Below are 18,741 nucleotides of genomic sequence, written 5' to 3'. Positions count from 1 at the left end.
AAAGGAGCACAAGTGATTATGAGTGTTGGAAAATTAATCCTGGTAGTGGGAAACAAAGAGGAATAGGAGGGGAAAATAAAAATGAAGGGGATGAGGTCAAAGGATATTTGTTCCTGATGAAATACAAAGCACTATAGTTGACCATGTTCTTCTGCATGGACTGACCAGGGGGAAGTTGGCCTACAGGCTCATCTACAAGGTTTCAATACTACTTACACATACAATATGATTACAGTACATAGCAGCAGTACTTCAGATGAGAGAACTTTCATTATTCTATGTACAGTAAATACTGTAGTACATGTTGTGCACCCTCAAACTCCTTACTGTTGAATCATTTGTAGCCAAGTATGTACTGTATTCGTGCAGAACTGTCTAGGGGAGGCAGAGAAGTCTTTTGTCAGAAGACTTGGAAACTGCTATAACAAATAAGGATACTACCAATACTGTAATGCAAATTGGCAGAGGATGCTGAATGAATGAATGAATTTAATTATGTATTTATTTATTCATTCATTCATTATTTATTTATTTCAGTAAAGTAACTGACAGTATATTACAATGTGTGTTTACTGTATATTCAGTTGTTTGGTCTGAACTTTTCTCTTGTAGTGCTTTTCATTTACTGTAAGATCTCTTTATAGTGGTGTAATGACAGTAAACATTTCTTAAAGTTTATTGCTGAATTTTACTGTATCTGCACCCCTCTATTTATGTTGTATACTGTAACAGTCATTGACTAGCAAAATGATTCCTATTTCCCAAAAGGAGGTTTTTGTAACAGTGTTTTGAATTGATCTCTGTTCTCTAGGCAGGAAAAGAGTCTGTGTATTTGACAGGTGTGTGTCATCTGAGGCCAAAGTTTGAGTCTGACAAAAGAGAACATGTTTTTGACTAAACTATTTGATTTTCACAAGTTGGTGTGTAGTTTTGAGTTTGTGTTTATAGTTGTGAGAAAATTGTGAATTGCTTCCTGAATTGTGTGTTAGCAATCGAGAAAAACTGTAAGTACATTATGAAAGAGTACTTTTTTTTCACCTGGGAATATAGTGAAACCAGTTGAACACCACTACTGAGCCAGACCTTAATAGTTAAAAAGGTGTATGAATCAGCCAAATCAAGTTTATATTTAAAACTGTTGTTTAGAGCATGTTTCTGAGAGGGATATGTTTATGGTTAGGAGTCGAGTTAGAGAATAGAAAATATCATTGTCTGATATAAAACAAGACACATAGGCTTACCCTCCATGATGGAAATGTGGACTGCTCTTCTTCGTGTTCGTGGAACGCTACTCTGTCGTGGGCCATGAGTGATGGAAGGACAACTCCTACTGGGGACCAGCCCAGCCCTGAACACACAAAAAGATGTGATATATCAATAGACATACTGTCAGGTATATTAAACCTTTCAAGGAAACATTGGGGGGACTCACCTGTGGATCTCTGGAGGCTCTCGTCTGATTTTGGCACTCTGTTCCATCACTTCCTTGGCCACTTTACCACTTTAAGATAAATTATGTAACCAAAATATGAGAGACGCTTTCAGCTAATCCATTAATTAACATATATTCAAAACACAGGCCTAATTAAGCAGAGCTGACGAACCCATGGGGTTCACTTAATAACCACCAAAGCAGATAATCCTCACCTATATCTAAAGCGGCTCCCTTTGAAGAAAAGATTACTACTGGATACAGTGCGAACTTGACTTGATTTCTCAAACCTGTAAGAAATAAAGAAAACAACATTATTTACATTTTTATTCTGTGATTCTAGAAGATTCAAGATTTTGATTTGTAATGTGCTTCAATAAAAATAATAGTTTTTGAGGGAGAACAATATGATTTCAGTTTACATATTTGTGTGTGTGTGTGCGTGCGTGCGTGCGTGCGTGATTCTAGAAGATTCAAGATTTTGATTTGTAATGTGCTTCAATAAAAATAATAGTTTTTGAGGGAGAACAATATGATTTCAGTTTACATATTGATTTGTGTGTGTGTGTGCGTGCGTGCGTGCGTGCGTGTGTGTGTGTTTTGAGCATTTGAATTAAGTCAATTTTTTTTTAATATACTGAACTTTATGTAATACCGTAGACCCTTGGAAGTTTGCTGAGGACAATTACAAAAGTCAGTTACACACACACACACACACACACACACACACATACAAAGTGAATTGGTCCAATTTGAAAAAGTAAGACTGATTACCTCTTGGTTAATTGATAGTTGGCCAAACTAGTTCTTAAGACACAGTCTTAACAGTGGCTTTGTTTATGCAACTCCCTGAGGACCACTGGTGTTAACTAATAAGCATATGTAAGAAGTTTATGTGAATGTTTGAGCTTAATTTTAACCTGATATGTCAAATCATGTGAACTTACTGGTAGAAAGCTTGGTTTTCAACCCCACACTTCCATAGATGCTTGCAGGCCTCAGGTGTTGGAGCAAAGTAAGTCAAGATGATCTTCTGATCCTTAGTAAAGGTCACAGGAGGTCAGCAGAGGTCAAGTGTTATTATTTACTTTTGACTCTTTGTTCTTCTGCATTATCTGGGGCTGCCTTGATTTCACTCACCTCTTGATGAGTTGCATATATATGAAATGTCTTTCCTTCGAACTTCAGTTTGGTCACTTCATTCCTGTACAATATGACAAAACACCGTCATAGTTATTCATAAACACACAGTCATTTGATCTCGACTGCTAAGCAAATGAAAATGATATGAGAGATTCATTTCCCCTCTCTCACCATTTGAGGAAATGAATCCTCCTGTTCCCCTGTAGTACCACAAAGCCAAATGGGGTAAATGCAAGAAATGCAGCATTGCCAGACACATCCTGTGATCAAAAAAAATTACTTTCTTTATGAATGTAAAATTTAACAGACTACTTTCAGTTTGGAAACTTCTGTTGCACTTTGAAACGATTTCCTAGATATGGGCAGCTGATAAGTTTTGCTCCTGACCTTGCTTGGGTGTGGATCAACCCCATATGTTTCAAGAGTCTGAGCTTTCTTTAAGAAGTTCAGCTCAGCTGTCTCAGGACTCAGGCCTCTGTAGGAAATGAACAGACTAGTTAATTTTCTGCATTTGTTCTAGCAGATACATTTCCTAAATTACATTTAATCTCTCCATTACAAACCTAACGTCCCTTTAAAAAGAGTGACATACTGCATGTGACAGGCTAATTGAATGTAAGCTTACATCAGCTCGGATTTGTGGATCTCAGCAATGCGGTGCTCCAGGCGCTCAGAATGCTTGGGAAAAAACTGAAACTTAGAGCTGTAACCTTCCGGATGCTTCCCCGGGTCATAATCTCCAATCTCAGCTAAAAAATATGAGAGAGAATTAAACTAAACCAGTGTCATCTTGAGAGTCTTGTCTTACAGTAACGTCAATCATATATCACAAAGCTCTTGAGATGCCATAATTCAACAAATACTGTAAAAAATGGCTGCTGTGACTGTGATTTGCTGTTACCCTGCAGAATAAATGCAGCCAATGTAGCAGCATCTGAACTTTTGCACAGGAGTCGGCCATGATACAAATCTCTTTTAATCTGTAGGAAGACCAGGTATCTGAAAACAATGCAGAGGATCTTTTAAACCGTCACTGCACTCATCATAAATACTTTGTATAAGTTTTGATAAGAATTGTATGTTTCTGTAACTTGCACAGTATAATATTCCATATTCCAGTTCCATATTGTTCTTTCTGATTATGTATTTTTAAATATATACATACTAAACTAAATATATACATTTTGAACAAAAATAGACTGCATGTTATTAATGAGCTGTACCTAGTGATCTCTTCTTTAAGAGCTGCAGGGTCCGGAGGATAGAATTTAACACGCAAACACATAGTGTAGGGTGGCTGGGCTAGGACATAAAATATTTACATAGATATAATTAAGCAGTCAGTATAATCTTTTGGCATTTACGAGGGATATCAATGAGGGATATGAATGCAGTGATTGTTCTTTTCACAACATGTATAAAAAGGATGTAGCTGGGATTTTCCACACACAATATGACTTACATCTCATTTGTTTGGTAATTGCCTTGCTGCACTCCAGCCAATGCTGAAACAACCAAATCAAAACGAGATTATGTCTATAATGCAGATAGAGATTCCAGTTTAACACATTGTTATGACCAGTATTGTCAACTGATGACTGTTCACCACATTACATATCTATTGCATCACACCTTGCAGCTCTTCATCTGAATAAGCATGTGATCATTGGGTATCCTGCTTCACGCTCATGCACAAACATTAACATTGATAAATTCATCAGGCATGGTTAATTACAGGTCAGAGCTACAGTATGTATTAGCCATGAACCTTATCAGGGTAGATAGTACTATAATTAAATTGATGTGACGGAGAGCAGGCTGTGATGAATATACAGTCTGATCATTTGATTGTATTTTCTGAAAGTCTGCTTTTTCACAGTCATAGTTGTGTTGATATTTTCAATGCTACATTGGCTGAATAATCCACAAGTGTTGTACATTACTAACAACTCATATTTATTATACTATAGGAACTCACCCGTTGCTTGTCTGGGTCCACAAATCTGATGCCAAAGTAGTCTTTCTCAAGCAGGTTTAGATGCTGACAGACCTGCTCAAACAGCCATTGCCCTTTTGCATCCCTCTGGAACAGAGAGACACAGGAATCAACGTGACAATGCTGGGACACCGTCCTTGGGATCATATCGGATCATTTCTATTCACAATGCCTCAGGCCTACAGTATATTTAACATTACTCTACTTTCTTACCTGACATCCCATTTAGTGCAGGTTTAGCTCTACAGTGTACTATTTCTAAACTGTGTAATGTTTGGAAACAGGAATTTTAGCTCTTGAATAAAAATCCATTACTCCCCTTTCTTTTACATGGGATGGCTTTAATGATACCCAAATGTAACATGATGTCTAACCTCTTATATTTTATATTGTAGGCAGGGTAAACAGCAGATATACAGCACTGAATCTGACAACACAGCAAAAAAATGAGTTACAGAAAATCCCTGTTCTCCCCCATTTCACACTTAATGGCTTTAATTTTACCAGTACTCTTAATGTTACCAATATTCTGTTCTATAAAGCTTTTTTTGCCCGACGAACAGCATCAGATAGCAGGGTAATATCTGCTTTAGACATACCAATGCCCAGGGCTGCATTAAGACCGCACTGGGCCCTGGGGCTATGACTTACTGCAGGGCCCCCCATCACAATAATGATATATATATATACTGTATATAGGTTACAACGGGGCTAAAAGCCCACCTTAAGAAAAAATGTGCCATTCACTGCGCCTAAAATGTATAATTGCAGAAAAAATATATACGTTGTTTTGAACATTAATGGAGCAACATATTTTGTGTGAAAATAAATCATTCAAGTTGTTTATTTTGTTTAAAAATCGTATAAATGTATGAGGTGGCAAGAGGGGTAAAAGCTCACCAGCATGGGGTAAAAGGCACACGGTATTTACAAATACTTCAGCTAAAATAATGTTTTTTTTTTGAATAATGTCTAAGTTAATACTTGTTCTTATTGACACAAATGGTAACAGCAGCTATATTAGGCTGCATTATAGCTCACCCAAAAATGAAAATTCTGTTGATGTTCTAAACCTGCATGACATTCCTTCATGCTGTTGAACACAAAAGAGATGCCCCCACCGCCCCCCCCCTTATTTCACACAGATTGGCTTCAAATGTTCAAAATTCCAAATTCTTGCTAGTGGTGTCTAACCTCCTGTATTTTATATCACATTTTGGTCTGTTGTGAACAGCTTTATTGTAGGGTCACTGAATCCGACAGCACAGCATTAGAGGTTTCCTCACCGGTCGGGTACCTATGTCTTATGAACCACACCTGGCTCTTTGACAGAAATCATGTGGCCCGCCAGGTCTCTGACCTTAACCAAGAAATTATTGATAAAAAAATTTGAGTTGAAAAACAGCCAATTAGTTTTTTTTTTGCTGTCCAAATCCACTCACTCCTTATTTTTTAATCCCCATTAAACCAAATCAGTCTTACTAGGCCTGCTGTTTTGATTCTCTAAGCAATATGACATCACATTGCTTAGGCCCCGCCCACATCTTTTGACTGACAGCCCTGTATTGCCATAGTTTCCACCCTCAGCAAGTTGTCTTTGGTTGTACGCTGTACTCCATTTTCTCTGCGCTTGAGCAGCTGTAATGTCAACAATGTCTCGTTCTACGGGCTCGACAGTTTATTGCTGTAGATATGCAAAGCAGAGATGTATGCTATGCTCTCTGCTGTAGACGGGGCGGGAATATGCAGCTCATTTGTATTTAAAGTGATACACACCAAAACAGCTCTTTTTTAGACACGACCCAAAAATGACATATTCTAGATGTTATATTAAATGATCTGTGGGGTATTTTGAGCTGAAACTTAACAGACACATTCTGGGGACATGCAAGACCAATATTACATCTTGTAAAAAGGGGCATAATAGGTGCCCTTTAAGTTTATATTGTAAGCTCCTGCACTCAGATTCAAGTAGCTACATAGCTTTTTTTTTCGGTAATGACGAAAAGAAAGACTTTTAGAACAGCAGCAAAAATGTAAAAGTATATAAAAAGTGACTGGACTAAAACATATCCTTTAATTGAAGCTTGTGCTCTGCTGTGCCAAGAAACATTATGAAACTTTTCACTGCATACTTTTGCCGCACAGACCTTTTATGTCCTATATCTGTGTCGTATTTATGTATGATAATCAGCACAGCTCTCAGTGGGCAGGACAGTTTGAAATTATTACTAAAGTAACATGGATGGATGAGAAAGTAAAAAGCGGGATGTGCTTAATATTAAAAAGAAATATTAAAGCGTAATAGGACAGGATGCTTTATGTACTCGCGCTCCTATAGTGGAACATCCCATAAAAGCCTTTGTCTTCTGTTGCGCACCTAAAGATTATATGCAAACAGACAGTCTCAGAGATGTCACAATTATTAAACACGTTCTAAGTATTCGCCCATTCAGTCTCATATATCAGTTGCATTCTTTCTCGAGCTCAGTGTCTTTAACTTCAGTACGTAAAGGTAAGTTCAATACCGATGTGTCGAGCTTCATTTGCTGAGTCTGTGCTTAGGACTTCACGGGTTGCGTACGCTAAACGCAATTCCCGCGAAGGACTTGATGTGTCTGCTGCTTCAGTTGTGCCACGAAGCACCTGGTTTACTCATGCACACCCTGGGGTGAGACAGAGTGTAAGGCTGGCGCTGAGGACCCCCAGCAAACACGTGAAGCCGGGCCCCTCCACAACGTACAGAATTGGGTAGGGGGAAGGAAGCATTTAGTTTTCATGGGGGCCACACTTTTTATATCTGAGAAACAGACATTCACCAAAACAATAACAACCCATATTATAACTGAAATAGACCAAGTTCTATATTAAAACAGATCACCAATATGTTAAACCTAGAACAATTTAGATAAATTACACAAAAACCCATTTGCACTATGCCTACACACTTCGTAAACCAGGCCCGGTGTTGTCGATTTGTGCTACCTGTCAGATTTTGCTACCTCCCATTAAAACAGTAGGTAGTACAATTCGCCAACGAAAAATGCTACCTATCAGATTACGTTTTATTAATGTCTACACCTACCCCTACAGTAATGCAAATACAATAATTATGTGTTGTTCAGCGTGAGAAAAATGATGTAATATTGATGTCCGAATCCATTCATTATAACAAACTAAGCATTGACACGATGTAAATGAGAATCATTGTGTGAAAGAAATATAACAGCAAGCATGCCTTGGTGAGTAGTCACATAAACACAGACGATGTAAGCACTGTTTGTTAGCACTGTGTGTTGTTCTTCCCTCATTGACTCACTCAAATACACACACACAACTCTGAAGAGGATGCTCCTCAGGTGGTAACATAGTAAAAGCCCTGCACAATTAATTTCATATTGCAACTTGTTTATTGGTCAAAAAAGGTTCCCAACTCCTGGGTTACCGAAATCTGTCACCCCTCTCTATTTCAAACACAGTGTAATATAAACTGTCTAACCTGCCTAACAGAAACCTAAGGGGGGCAGACTTCGATATAACACCAATGTTCACCAGTCACTGGGATTAGTGGCAGTCCATGAGGTAATTATCAGTGAGGCTGATATGTAAATCAATATTGATTAAATCAAAAGACTGCAGGTTCATTTTTATAATTTTTGCTTTTGGTTAGGCTATGTGACCATGCACAGATAATCCCGACCTGACATCTACTCACCTATCTGAAGATGAACTCCATCCTCCACTCCTTCATTACTGCAAATTTATATATGACCCTGTATATATTCATATATTCAAGACCCATTTATAAAAAAGAATGTTAGAAATGTGTAAAATGTACCTTATAGACACTGTATATTTTTTAGTGTGCTGTAAGATGCAAACCTGAAGAGAAAAATAAAATATAATAGAAACTATCATTAATCGAATGATTACAGACTAAGCAGAATGAAACAGAAATGTCAAATTCTTAAATGCTATTATATCTATTACTTTATTATAAGTATCTGGTTTTATTGATTATTTATTTTCATTTTCATATTAATTTTTTTTTTACCATTTTACCAAATAAGGTGCATTTTAATTTGCATATTTATGTACTATTTGCCACATTTTTCTTGGCACACTTTGGACCCCTTAGTACCAGTTGAGCATATTTATATTTATGTTTAAATATACTTTTAATATTTTGTATATAATTTTTATATTCAGGTTAATTTGACTCCTCTGATGGACCACCACTTGTGATCGCAATCTTGCTGAATGAGGTATTTTGTTACAGTGGTGAACAGTCTGATACATCAAGCCCAGGTGGTGGCAATAATTACAGTGGCAGTCAGAGTACATTTAAAGAGAGAGGGTGTGAGCATGTGGTCTGACTTCTGTTTTATTTCCAACATTATGTCTCTTGCTCCAGAGAGAGCTTAATATTTCAGAATCTCTCTGGAGACATCAGAGCTCAATCAAATATTAACATTCACACAGCACTTTGAAGGCATCTTAGAAAGCTTTAGAGCTGTGTGATAGAGGAAAGTCAGATTTTAAAATAATTATTATCTGCAAAAACCAGTTCAGGAAAGTGAAGGATCAGGGTCACAACAACAGCAGCTTTCAGGATTCTAAACAGACAGATGTGAACTAGCAGACTGGCTTATACGACATCATAAGCACTAATATGGAGTATTTGCCCAGTGGTGTGAAAAACAGCCGGAGATTTTATACACAGCAACAGGAAAATGAGACAAGTATTTTGTTTATTTTTTATAAGTGTGCTCATGATTGGATGGGAGGCAGAGTTCATGCCAGAAACTACAAGCAATGTCTGACACTAGTCATCTCAGTTTGTTCTCAGATCTCTATTCACTCTTTTTAAATATTCAAATCAGCTCCATATCTGCATCACAAACAATATTACTAAATTATGCCTTTCAAGTCATGAGAAAGGAAACCTAGAGAGATGTAAAGGTGTGTGTGTGTGTGTGCGTGCGTGTGTGTGTGTGTGTGTGTGTGTGCGTGTGTGTGCGCGTGTGTGAGAGAGAGAGAACGAGAGAGGGATATAAATGGTTTATATGGTTCTCTTGGTAAAAAGCAGTGTCTGACTATTGCTTGCTTGCCTCTGCATGACAACTAAATAGTGTAAGGAGATGACTATGTTCTTAATGAAAACTTTCCGTCACTCTTGCTCTCATACACTCTTTAAATACTTTAGATGCAAAACCCCAAACCTTCCACATCATGATTTAGACAGCTGCACTGGAGCATGTATCAAAATCCTGCAATTATGCCATATGGCTAAGATTTACTCAGAAACATATTCCCCTAATTTCCCAGGCAGGTTAATATCAAACGATCAGTTTTAATTCTCCCAAATACTAGTAACCTTAAACAGAAATCTGTTTGGTCCTAAAATGTAAGTGCTGCTACAGGTCTTGTTCCTTGCTGTGCATTTTTATGCTAATATGATATAATCCAGCATTTTTGAAATTTAAAGTGTTAGTTCACCCAAAATTTAAAATTCTGTTATCATTTACTCACAAGTTGTTCCAAGCCTGTATGAGAATCATATTTGGGGTTCAACAGAAAAAAGCAATTCACATAGATTTGAATCAAATTGAGGGCGAGTAAATAATGACAGAATTTTCAATTTTGGGTGATTTATTCCTTTAATAACCTGTTGTCACTATATGCATTTATTTTTATAAAAGAAAGCAACATCAACATCTATTTTTGTCCACAGCAGAAAGAAAGCCAAATGGGGAATGATACAAGGGTAAGTAAATAATGGTAAATTGAAAAATGTATTTCAAAAAATGCACAACTATACTCAGTCATATCAGTAGTTTGAATAAAAGATTTTATTTTACGGAAGCAGAACACCTCAGGTGGGCCAAATGTTTCTACAGTGTATTGGTAACAGTCCAATGCAACTGTCATGTTGGCCAGTGCAACATGAACAAGAACTTGCCTCTTTAAATACAAACAAATATTAAATTATTCATACAAACAAAGATTCCATTGCTTTGAAGTAAAATCCCATGAAAATTATTTGGTTAGGCTGTAAGCAACTTCTATATAAAGCATGTTTTCACAGAATGGCTTGTCCTGTTGTATTTAATCAAATTTTCCATCAAAGTGTAAATTCACCCTGACCTGGTTTATCAAATCATCTTATCTGTTAGTTGCATATGGCCTGCAGATTATCTTACAGGCAGCATTTGAGCAGGAGCAAAATAGTGCCAACAATTGGATATGCAGCTGAAGACCTGAGCAAACCAACAAAGTCTTTATATATATAAAACGAGTGAGATATAAAGTCATCCTTTCACATTTCAACGTACTGGCAAGCACACTAAATTGTGGGGGACAAAAGGCCCAGATTATCTAATTCTTGGTTTGTTGTTTGTCTTGTAACATTAGCTCAAGACAGGAACAAAGTCAGAAAGACATGCACTGTCACTGCTGCAGGGAGTGTGAGAAGAGGACTTGGAAAATGAAAGTAGGCACGCGAACAATACCTTTACATTGTCTGACAGTCAGATATTTAAATTTGCATGACTTCATGCTGGCGCCTTTATATTGTAACCATGCAAGACAATATAATAAGTAGCTGAATTTAATCTACATTTATGTATTTGTCCGATTTTAGGTAAACATTTTATTAGTTCATGTATGTCCTGGGAACTGAACCCATGACCTTGGTGTTGCTCCATCTCTAATGTTTGAACAATGGGAATTTGCATTGAATACATTAGCTTTTTTTAATCTTTCGATATATTCTGCACATTATGACATCTAGCCACTATGACACTAATTTTATACATTTTATCATGAACAGAATGAAATCTGTCACACTTTTTTCTCTCATTTTCTCTATTGTTTTGGTCATGTGTTGATTAAGAATGACTGACTGAGGAGTTTGATTCAAAGAGGCAGAGGAACTAGCCATCCCCCACGGTCATTTTACAAATTACACAGTAGGTTGAGTTTGTAATCCATTTAACAGGTTTTTACTGTAGCATTTTTACAGTCTTTTACCGTTAAATTCACGGTCATTTTTTACAGTGTAGCCTTCCATTTCAATTATTACTCTTCAGGACAATAACTACTGGAGTACTATGGAACGTCTAAGAGGAGTTATGTGCACTTCATTGATAACAGTCTGCTTTTGTGTTGTGAATGAGAACAAAGGTCTGCTGATATCTGGCTTGTGCTTGATAGGCAAGAGTTGAGGATTCTTTTCAATTCAAAAGTGAGAGATAAAGAATGATACAAGGCCTACAATAAATAACCCTTCCTCCAATCACTCATAAATGCACAGATTGTATAAAGCACAATCTTTGTGTGGCACAAGCCTCATTACATCACAGCTTTTCTCTTTTTCACTCTGCAAACCAAGTAAGATGTGCCTACCTCGAGTACATGCCCTCAACAACTGCTACTTTTTTATATGAAGTTAATTATTATTCTGAAATGAAAATTCAGACCAGATAGGATAAGTCAACAATGTTACAGTGGACAAATTGACGAGGGTTATGTAACATTTTATTATCTGAATAGTTGGCATCTTACGTTTGACAGGCGTGTAGTATGTGTGGCCCAACAATAAGCAGTGAAATCTACCTGAGAGGCAATCGCTGACCTACACAAAGGTGAGCTCTGCAATGAAGGTATATGTGTGAGTGTCTCAGATATCTGGTCTCTAGATGTGTGACTGCCAGGAGCCAAACACCGTCAGCAGTCTCTCAAAACAGAGAGGCCATATTTCACTAATAAGCATTTCATCACTAACCAAACTCCACTGTCCTGATCAATCAATTACAGAGGACGATCCCAAGTGGGACACGGGAAGGAAAGGACAGGAGAAGACTATCTCTATATACAACCGCCATGTTTGAATGAATCCTGTGTTGGAGACGGGTATGTGCGTGCGCACATGTGTGCTCATATCCTGTCTGACGAGAGCAGGAGCAGCTGGGAACTGATGATGGAATCGGCCTGTTGCCATGGAGACCACAGCATCACACAGAATTCCAAGGACAATGGAATGTCACAATCTACGGTTGATATTCCCAGACACAAGACAGACATGACCTCACACAACTAGTGGCATCAGTGCAGACCATCACCAATGCACTCTTCCAAGAGTTAATGCTTCATGTTGTGAAACCCCATTTGTAAATTACTTACACAGAACACTTACGAAATTTCAAACCAGTGATCTTCTTGTCTTAGAAGAAAGTTTTTTATATTGTTCCAGTTGTCAAGAATTCTGCTTCAACTAAGCTTTGAATATCCTCACAAAATCCAGTAACTCGCTGATGTAGCCATGATAAACTGTCACACCAAAATGTTCAGATACTGTACATGATCCTATAGATATTTCCCTATATTATATATATATATATATATATATATATATAATGCACAGTTCAGTCTATTTAAAAAATGCAGCCCAATCTACTGTGTTAATATGGAGGAATTGTCTGAATTGGTTTTTCACAGATGTTTTACTAGTAGTTTGAATGAATGTGTTGTGGTTTTGGGTTAAAGAAAATGTCCATAAATTAAGGTATAGTGTCCTGGCAGAAAATTACCACTACCTTTTCTGGTTTTTTTTGGTTTGTTTTTTTTTTCTGAACATTGTAAATTATACACAAATATTATCTGCTACAGTCTACATTTGTATTTTATGTATGTTGTAGAGATGCAAGGAAGTTGCATTCTAGAAAGGCTGATCCTGTTAATTGTACACTCTAAAAAAAATGCTGGGTTAAATACAACCCAGCGCTGGGTAAAATATGGACAAAGCCAGCGATTGGGTTACTGCCTAGAAGGTTGTAACCCTAGAAGGTTGGGTTAAACATTTAACCCAACTGTTGGTTGAAAACAACCCAATCGCTGGCTTTGTCCATATTTTACCCAGTAAGATAAGATAAGATATAACTTATTTTTGTCAATATTTAGCCCAAAATGCATGTCAGTTGTGTCTTGTTTAAAATAAACTTCAAAATATCCATATTAACTGAAGATTTAATAGATTTTAACTTTTTTTTTGCCAGAGCAGGTACTGCTTCAACACCACAGTGTATTGCACATAGACTTCAGCAATTTTTCAGCAACTATTGTTGATCCTGAACATCTGTGAATATTTGGCCCAAGAGGGAACTCATTAATAAAAACATGCCTAACACTGATATAGCACCTGAGACATTTTCATTGCTCATGCTCTTCCTGTTCAAGCTCCACTGTGTGGACAAAAAACAGAACCACTGTTCTTCTTGGCAACTCAGCCAATGGTTTTGCTGTATGTCCCAAACATTCCTTTTAATTCTTCATATAATGAAACAGTAATGTATACTCGTGCAACTCAATACAAGTCATTTATGACATTCTAATCAACAGTTTTGCAAATCAATGAATCTTTCATCCACACTTTTGGGCTGTTTTAGGCAAACAGTAGAAACAAAGCATCTCTGAATGCATAAAGAAAGAGTCTGATAATGTGTCTAGAAACATAGCTTTTGAATTGCATAATAATGTGGCTTGTAGTAGTATCTGTGGCCAAATAAGAAGCACAACAGCTACTGTATCACCATTACAGTATTGCACGTAGGCTACTACAATCTTTCAGCAGTTGTTATCGTGGATAGTTCGCCCCGAGAGGCAATTTAATGTATAAAACCTTTCCACTAGTGTCTCTTCCCGCTGAATGTGACTCAGGTCTCTCGGGCTGGCGGCAGGCACTACGTGGCAGGTGACCCGCTGCTCTCTAAAGGCAACAGACGGGTCATCGAAACTAGCGCTGATTCACTCATCGCGTGAGGCAAAGGAAATTTCGTAACACGTTAATTAGCCATTACGCATTGCATCCCTTGTGCAGTGTCCAGATGCTCGCGGATATTCCCGCTTGAATGCGCAGCATCAGCAGCGCGAGCATTGAGACACGTGTGTCTGTGACGGGGATCACCCGCTCGTGATGATGAAAACATGTTAATACTGACCTGAACCGTACAAGTGTATTCCGAGTCGTCCAGCAGTCGCACCGTACAGTTGAATTCCCTGTCAAGACTCCGGTCGCTGCCACTCATCAGTCGGCTCAACATATTGGCCAGTCAGTACAGACTCATGAGCGTTTAGGACGAGCGCAACATGTCACTCACTGCAGACATGCCAGACAGACCCTTCTCGGTGATCAGAAGCCCTTTTGAGTCATCGCTCCCCATCATTATCCTTTGGACTGGACGGTGTGGTCTCCTCTGCCGTTGGTGGTTTTATGCCAACGTTGGAGGTAGTCCAATGCACTGAATAGACTCAGGCACAACAGCCCATCCATATTCATGCATTATTTCTGGGGAGGGCTGAGGCGGAATATATTCATAAACTGGAAGCCAGTGAGAGTCAATGTTCATAACTGTTTAGATGAAGATGGATTTGTCTTCTGGAGAATCATTAACACTTATTAAAAAATCCGTGAAAGAACACTATATGACAGCACACAACGTTAATGAGAAAATAAAAGAGTGTTTCTCTTTCCAACAAAGTATATTTTATATTATTATTGTTATCAACAGTTATGAAGGTCCTGAAATATAATAAAATATATCATATAAAATATAATATATATATATATATATATATATATATACAGTATATATACATATACATATATACATATACAATATATATATACAATATATTGCCAAAAGAATTGGGACACCCCCTTCTAATTAACAGGTTTGACTACTTTAAGTAATTTCCATGAGTATGTGTATAATGTATGTACAATGACATACGGACAAAAGTATTGGGACACCCCTTTCTTTAGAACAGAAAAAGGCACTTCCAAAACTTTAGCAACAAAGATGGAAACATAATTCATGTATTTAAAATTTGTATCTGTTTTGTATCTAAATTGAAGTGTCTAATATGTACAAGTCATTGGTGTTTGGTGATGAGTTTTTGGCTCAAGGTCTGCAATTAAAGTCACACCAGAGGTGTTCAGCTGGGATTAGGTCTTGGCTTTATGCAGACCAGTCAAGTTTTTCCACACTGACTGAATCAATCATTTCTTTTTTAACCTTGCCTCGCGTGAGGCAAAGGAAATTTCGTAACACGTTAATTAGCCATTACGCATTGCATCCCTTGTGCAGTGTCCAGATGCTCGCGGATATTCCCGCTTGAATGCGCAGCATCAGCAGCGCGAGCATTGAGACACGTGTGTCTGTGACGGGGATCACCCGCTCGTGATGATGAAAACATGTTAATACTGACCTGAACCGTACAAGTGTATTCCGAGTCGTCCAGCAGTCGCACCGTACAGCTGAATTCCCTGTCAAGACTCCGCTCGCTGCCACTCATCAGTCGGCTCAACATTTTGGCCAGTCAGTACAGACTCACGAGCGTTTAGGACGAGCGCAACATGTCACTCACTGCAGACATGCCAGACAGACCCTTTTCGGTGTTCAGAAGCCCTTTTGAGTCATCGCTCCCCATCATTATCCTTTGGACTGGACGGTGTGGTCTCCTCTGCCGTTGGTGGTTTTATGCCAACGTTGGAGGTAGTCCAATGCACTGAATAGACTCAGGCACAACAGCCCATCCATATTCATGCATTATTTCTGGGGAGGGCTGAGGCGGAATATATTCATAAACTGGAAGCCAGTGAGAGTCAATGTTCATAACTGTTTAGATGAAGATGGATTTGTCTTCTGGAGAATCATTAACACTTATTAAAAAATCCGTGAAAGAACACTATATGACAGCACACAACGTTAATGAGAAAATAAAAGAGTGTTTCTCTTTCCAACAAAGTATATTTTATATTATTATTGTTATCAACAGTTATGAAGGTCCTGCTTATGCAGAAAAAAAAATTCCTGTCCAAACTGTTGCTATAAAATTGGAAGCACACAATTCCCTAGAATATCATTATATGCTATTCTATTCTATATTATATTAAGATTTGTACTCTTGGAAACTACTAAAGTAGTCAAACCTGTTCATTAGAAGGGGTGTCCCAGTTAAGGTTGTCAACTACAGAAAATTAAAATACGGAACAATCACCTTGGGGGGTGGGGGGGTGACCGTGTATACACACACACATATAGTAGCCTATGCATGAAAATGCATATTTTTCAATTAAAGACAGCTTATAGATTTAATATGGGCTGCTTTTGGTGCTTGACACTATGAACTAGTATGAAGTATGAACTTTAGTATTGTCTTTTTCTGTTACGTCGGAACGGAACAGCTCCATTTGTGCTGAGTCTGGAGGATCCCTCGACTCTGCCTCTAGCCTCCGAGGTCCAGACTCCGCCTCAGTCCTGCGACCCAGCGGCTCCACCATGGCTTCCAGCTCCCTCGTCTCCACCGGAGCCCGTCAGTCCACCAGCTCCGCCTTGGTCAGTCATCCCCCAACCTCCACCTCGGGACTGCACTCCTCCGGCTGCACCTCGTCCCTTCGTCCCTCCGGCTCCGTTGGGCTCCTCCTTCCTTCCAGCTCCATCTCAGTCCTCTGTCGCTCCGGCTCCGCCGTGGCCTTCCGGATCTCCGCCTACACCTCGGTCGCTGAAGCCACCTGCTCCGCCTTGGCCCTCCGGATCCTCGCTTCGCCCTGGCTCGTCGGCTCTCCGACTCCGCCTCGGTCTCTACCACCCCCTGCTCCGCCGCCGTCAGTCGGCCCCCTGGACGCGTCAGCCCTTCCTCCACCATGGCTCCTTCCTCCGTCGGCTCCACCGGGGGCCGCCATCATGCCTCCGGCTCTGCCTTGGTCTGTCGTCGACCATCCGTCGCCTCGGGACTCCACTCCTCCGGCTGCGCCTCGTCCCTCCGGCTCCGTCAGGCTCCTCCTTCCCTTCGGCTCCTCCTCTGTTCTCTGTCACTCCGGCTCCACCTCGGCCTTCTGGATCCACACCTCCGCATTGGTCGCCTGGCCATCTGCTCCGCCTCGGTCCTCCGGATCCTCCTCGTCACCCTGGCTCATCGGCTCTCCGTCTCCTCCTTGGGCTCCTCCGCCACCTGCACCGCCACCGTTGGTCTGCCCCCTGGAGTCGTCAGCCCTTCCTCCACCATGGCTCCTTCCTCCGTCGGCTCCACCGGGGGCCGCCATCATGGCTGCGGTCTGGGTCATGTCTGGCTCCTCCTACTCCAGCTCCCTCCTGTCGTCTTCCTGGCTCCTCCAACCATCTGCTCCGCCCTGGTACCTTCCGTCTCCTAAATGGCTCCTCCCTCCCTCATCGCCACCTTGGTCTTCAGCCTGCCTTCCTGCCGGTCCTCCCACACCCCCTCCCACCCTCCTTGGATCGCTCTGCTATGGCGCGAGGTCACGCCTTCCGGGGAGGGGGAGTACTGTTAGGTGTATGAACTTTAGTATTGTCTTTTTCTGTTACGTCTGCCTGTTCCTGTTTTTCCTTATATGGTTTTGTTCCTGTTTGGTTTAGCTCTTTAGTTAATTTGCTCATTAGTAATTATTAGTTAACTCCATTCACCTGTTTTCCCCTCGTCAGCTGCCTTACTTAAAGTCTTCTTTCTGTTCAGTAGTTTGTCGGTTATTGTTTCGTGTTACATGTTTTACTGCTACCCTGAGTTATTTCCTTCCCTGTAATTGTGTGGATTATAATTTAAAGACTTTCTTTGTGGATTATCTTCGTCTTCATCGCCTTCCTTGGAGTACTGTAACAGACACCTTTTTATTGGTCATTTTGTGTTTCAAGATTAGTTACTTAAATATAAAATGTTTTTCTCTATTTAACAACATTCCAATGGTGAAAGACGACTTCCCTTACTGATCATGTCTCTTGTGTGGCAGGATGTTGGACTCATGAAAAATAATCATGTAGTTTATATTCACCAAAACTGATTTACTGAAGTGAAAACATGGATGGAATTGGCGTTAACGCGAGCGCCGCTTGCTGTGAGACGGGAGAGGTTAGATCAGCATTGCAGTCAATAAACAGGACAAGGGAAGTCACGTACGGGACAAATCAATTAGGCCCAAAATACAGGACAGTTGGCAACCCCAGTCCCAGTACTTTTGGTAATATAGTCAGAGGCGGACAAAGTACTCAACTCCATTACTTGAGTAAAAGTACAGATACTGCTGGTCAAATATTACACCATTACAAGTAAAAGTTGTAAAGACAGATTTTTACTTAAGTAAAAGTACAGAAGTACC

The 18,741-nt window shown here is 39.5% G+C and overlaps 1 protein-coding gene across 1 annotated transcript in view; it reads right to left on the bottom strand.

The window, feature by feature from the left end:
• LOC107670731 (FERM domain-containing protein 5-like) overlaps positions 1-14,671 on the bottom strand; it is a 27,262-nt gene extending 12,591 nt beyond the window's left edge. The window contains exons 1-13 of the mRNA XM_016463448.1: positions 14,570-14,671; positions 4,554-4,658; positions 4,038-4,080; positions 3,799-3,877; positions 3,477-3,574; positions 3,201-3,324; positions 2,963-3,050; positions 2,747-2,835; positions 2,573-2,636; positions 2,380-2,471; positions 1,648-1,722; positions 1,433-1,501; positions 1,242-1,348 (exon numbers count right to left, since the gene is read on the bottom strand). Coding sequence (XP_016318934.1) covers positions 1,242-1,348; positions 1,433-1,501; positions 1,648-1,722; positions 2,380-2,471; positions 2,573-2,636; positions 2,747-2,835; positions 2,963-3,050; positions 3,201-3,324; positions 3,477-3,574; positions 3,799-3,877; positions 4,038-4,080; positions 4,554-4,658; positions 14,570-14,671 — 1,135 coding nt within the window. The remainder of the gene's footprint in view (positions 1-1,241; positions 1,349-1,432; positions 1,502-1,647; positions 1,723-2,379; positions 2,472-2,572; positions 2,637-2,746; positions 2,836-2,962; positions 3,051-3,200; positions 3,325-3,476; positions 3,575-3,798; positions 3,878-4,037; positions 4,081-4,553; positions 4,659-14,569) is intronic.
• Between the last annotated feature and the right edge of the window lie 4,070 nt (positions 14,672-18,741).

Source organism: Sinocyclocheilus anshuiensis, unplaced genomic scaffold (genome assembly GCF_001515605.1).
Source record: "Sinocyclocheilus anshuiensis isolate Anshui unplaced genomic scaffold, SAMN03320099.WGS_v1.1 scaffold816, whole genome shotgun sequence".
In the NCBI taxonomy this organism is placed as follows: Eukaryota; Metazoa; Chordata; class Actinopteri; order Cypriniformes; family Cyprinidae; genus Sinocyclocheilus; species Sinocyclocheilus anshuiensis.
Note: the sequence above shows the minus strand (reverse complement) of the source record. Positions and strands in the feature narration are given on the sequence as shown.